Source organism: Arachis ipaensis, chromosome B06, assembly GCF_000816755.2.
Source record: "Arachis ipaensis cultivar K30076 chromosome B06, Araip1.1, whole genome shotgun sequence".
Classification (NCBI taxonomy): domain Eukaryota; kingdom Viridiplantae; phylum Streptophyta; class Magnoliopsida; order Fabales; family Fabaceae; genus Arachis; species Arachis ipaensis.
The window spans coordinates 2328650-2332883 of record NC_029790.2 but is presented as its reverse complement, the minus strand read 5'-3'; the positions used below and the strand labels follow the sequence as shown (position 1 = coordinate 2332883).

The window sequence follows — 4234 nt, the reverse complement described above, 5'->3', positions numbered from 1 at the left end:
TTATGTATCTCATATTCTATCATATTTTATATTGTGTCAATATCTATACATCACACAAGTGCCTTTTATCAATTATTAACCTATTAAGTGAAATTCGAAATCAATCCAAAAGAGATACAATATTTTCCATGCCTTTCCATTATTATGGGTCCACCATATAGAAACCAATTTCATGAACTAATTCAATTTGTTAATACTTAATAGCTTAATAAATTGGGTTTGTGTTCACATGTGTATATGCATGAAAAGTATGCACACCAAAATGCAATACAAAAATGTATATAACAATATGAATATATTTGATTTTTTTTTCTTATTAATTAGATTGAAATAGACGTGCTATGCATGACCTAATTTAATTAAATTGAGATGTCTATGTATGTCCAAATCTATACATTATCCCTCCATGCCCTAAATGATAACTTAATTTCTCAATCATCTGAAAAAAGAAATTTAAACCTGCCATTAAATTTCTGAATTCTATTTGATTATGTTATATATTTCACAATCAAACAACTAATAATTTCTACAGTGTTGTTAACAAGTTAATACCTCATAAAATATATAAAAAGTACTTGTTTAGGTGTAATTATTTTGATAACAAAATATCTTTTTTTAATGAAAAAGATTTTTTTTATTTTTTAACGTGTTTAGTAAATTTTTAATAATAAAAAACTAAAAATAAAGGTATTAGATATCTTTTTTGAAAAGCTGTAATTTATATTTTTTTTAAAAGATATTTTTTTCTTAAAAAAAAGATGTTTTTCATATAATAAATAAACAAAAAAGTACTTCTATATTATTATACCCAAATATAATTGATAGATAAAAAGATTTTTTTGGATGAGATACCCAAACATAAAATTACTTTTACTTTTCCATAAGACCATTTAAAAAAGGATAACTAAAAAAAAACTTTTTTTTAGAAACTCACCCAAACAAGCCCATAATATACAATTAAGTACATGCATATTATTATATATTTAATCAACATGTGCAACAAATTTTTTTTTTCCTTTTTCTGAGATTGGCGATGAATATATAGTTTTATTAAAAGATTATCTTTCACTAAAATCTTTAACAGTGACGAGGTAGTATATATATAATAAAACCAAGCCAAAAATTTATGAACAATTAGTTCTTAAAATTACAAATATTGGTTCTGCTAAAGAACCAATTAGGAATGTAATTAATTAGAATTAATTAGTTAAAAGTCTCGTATTCAAAAATTAAAGTAAATAAATAATCTGTAAAACAAAAAATGTATTCATTTAATGTGTTAAAATTTTAAGTTGACATGATATGGTGTCTTTTTGTGTTATATTTTATTATTTAGTTCCTCCTTAATAAAGTCTCTTCAGTGATGAAGAATTCATCCACGTTGCCCAACAATAATGAGAGGGGAAAAAAAATCCCACATTGTTGGGATAAGATTGAATGTAGGTCATCCCTTAATAAATTAGTGGACAAGTTCAAATGCCACAATTAATTTCTAACCACTACGTATCAGATTTAATTAATGGTGAATGCTACAGTGCTTAAAAGGTAGTGCTTATTTATTAGAAAAAGTTAAAAAATAATATTTAATTTAAAAAATATAACAATAAATAATTTTTAAAAAATTTAAAACTTATTAAAAAAATAAATTAGACAAAATTTAAACATCAACTTATAAATACTATAGAATTGACTTTAATTAATAACTATCTTAACTGAGGGACTGACATATCTATGATCGATTGATTCTGTTCCATGCAAAGGATTTACCATGTCTGTGGTCTCCTTGAAATATGTGCACACACCGAGCTGAATAATTTGACATTTCCAAACCTTTATTATTATTAGGATTTAGGGTTAATAGTGAAATTTGTTTATGACAAGAGATCACTTATTTTTTAAATTAAGTTATTAAATAATTTTTTAGTCATATTAGTTTTTAAAAGATAAAATATAAGTTAAATTGATTCTTTCGTTAGTTAGATGATGATGTATCACATTAAGTGTCATATAGCATAATGATGTAGTAGGTTAATGTCACGTGTCATAAGATAATTAGTTGACGTGTCAGTATACCTAGCACATCACGTGTCACTTGACATGTAAAAAAATTATTTATAATTAAAATAGTCTCTAAAAATTTAGACGTAAGTCATTTTCATTTCTAAAATTTTAAAAATTAATCAAATTAGTTTTTATATAATTTTTTTTATTTTTTTCATAATATTACATTTTTAATATTTTTTGATAATACTAATTTTAATATTCCTTCTGCATATAACGAACTGATAAATTAATCCTTAACACGTTATTAGTAGCTTATTAGATGGATAGACATTATTTTTATTGTCATCATCACTCTTCTTTATACACTATCCTTCAATTTCATAATAATAATAATAAATTGATATAGCTATTGACAAATAAAATATATAGTTTTCTTGGTTGCATTGCGTAGTGTTCTTTGTCAAATTATAGTTTTCAATTTTCTAAAGTATATTTCATGTTCCATCGTGTCAGAACTACTACATGGTGATGAGTATGATAATAACTCAGAGGCCGAGACATCTCACCTATGTACGGAGCAAGGTTTATTTCATTTCACTCCCTCAGTTTAATTATTACCTATTATTTGAATTGAATCATAATCAATTTACGAAGAAAAAAAAGGTTAAATTAATCGACTATGTTATGTGGACAATAAAATCAGCTACCAAAGTCAGTTATCAGTATAAAATATATATTAAAAATAAATTAAACTCACATATATATTTATATATAAATACATTGATGACTGATTTTAGTCGCTAATTTTAGTATACAAATAATATTTTTGTAAATCAATTTAGTTCTAATTTCTTTTTTTTTTATCTTATTAATTTGTTTTCTTTTAATTTTTTCACTTCCATTAGAAGGCCACACACACTACTCTAAAACGGTGTCCACCATCCTTGAAGGCAGCTCCGGCCATCGGCCGGATGCTGTTTGCGGCTTATTGTCCTTCCAATCAGCTTTTGCCACGTGGAGCAGCCGTGCTTATAACTGCCACCAGGTGACGGTGGTTGAAAACCCCCAACGGCTCCTCAAGAACATATTGTTTAGGGTTCCATACTTGCATCGCAAGCAAAACCGCCACAATTCAGCAGAAACCCTAGAACAATTGGAAAGAACGATAATGCCTTCTCCACAAGATGACCTAATCAGCAGCCACGTGGCAGCGGAGCGGCGGCGTCGCGAAAAGCTGAACGAGAAGTTCATCACGTTAAGGTCGTTGGTACCATATGTGACGAAAATGGACAAGGCTTCTATATTAGGAGACACAATTGAGTACGTGAAACAGTTGCACGAGAAGGTGAAGAAGCTGGAGGAGGAAGATCAACGGCGGAGAAGTGGAAAGAAGAGGAAGGAGAGGGCGGTGGAGGTTTCGGTGATAGAGGGTGAGATTTTGTTGGAGGTGGAGTGTATGAATAGGGAAGGGTTGTTGCTTGATTTGATGAGAACATTGAAGGAGGTGGGAATAGAGGTGAGAGGGGTAAAATCGTCATTTAAGGGTGATGATGAAAGGGTGTTTGTGGTGGAGTTAAGAGGCAAGGTGAAAGAAAATGGAAAAAGGAATAATAATAATAAGAAGAATAAGAAGATTAGCATCGTGGAAGTGAAGAAGGTCCTTCATAACATTATAAACCCTCATCATCATCCACTATAATGCATACAGCATTGTTCATTACTCTTGGTGTTGAACTTAAAAGATGTTCTTTATATCTGAAGTAACTATTATGGCTCTTACTTACTTCTAATAAAGGTTTTTCCATTACAATTTAGAAAACATAAAGTTAACTTATTTATGCAGACTACTAGGGATATATAGATACTGTACTGGCTAAAATGGCAACTGAAAAAGGCAATCACCTTTAACTAGTTATATTGTTTTCTAGTATGTATGAAAACTAAACTGTATATTTTTCTATTTTGGAAAAAATACATATTTATTATTTTTTCAGTAATATTTTACTTCTAATAATCCATTACAATTTAGAAAACATAAAGTTAACTTATTTATGCAGACTACTAGGGATATATAGATACTGTACTGGCTAAAATCTAAAATGGAAAAGGCAATCACCTTTAACTAGTTATATTGTTTTCTAGTATGTATGAAAACTAAACTGTATATTTTTCTATTTTGGAAAAAATACATATTTATTATTTTTTCAGTAATATTTTTTAGAGATAATAA

The 4234-nt window shown here is 28.0% G+C and overlaps 1 protein-coding gene across 1 annotated transcript in view; it reads left to right on the top strand.

Moving 5' to 3' along the window:
* LOC107645168 (basic helix-loop-helix protein A-like) overlaps positions 1-3886 on the top strand; it is a 7413-nt gene extending 3527 nt beyond the window's left edge. The window contains exons 7-8 of the mRNA XM_016349133.2: positions 2518-2586; positions 2910-3886. Of these exons, the coding sequence (XP_016204619.1) occupies positions 2518-2586; positions 2910-3703 (863 nt within the window). The 3' untranslated portion in view covers positions 3704-3886. The remainder of the gene's footprint in view (positions 1-2517; positions 2587-2909) is intronic.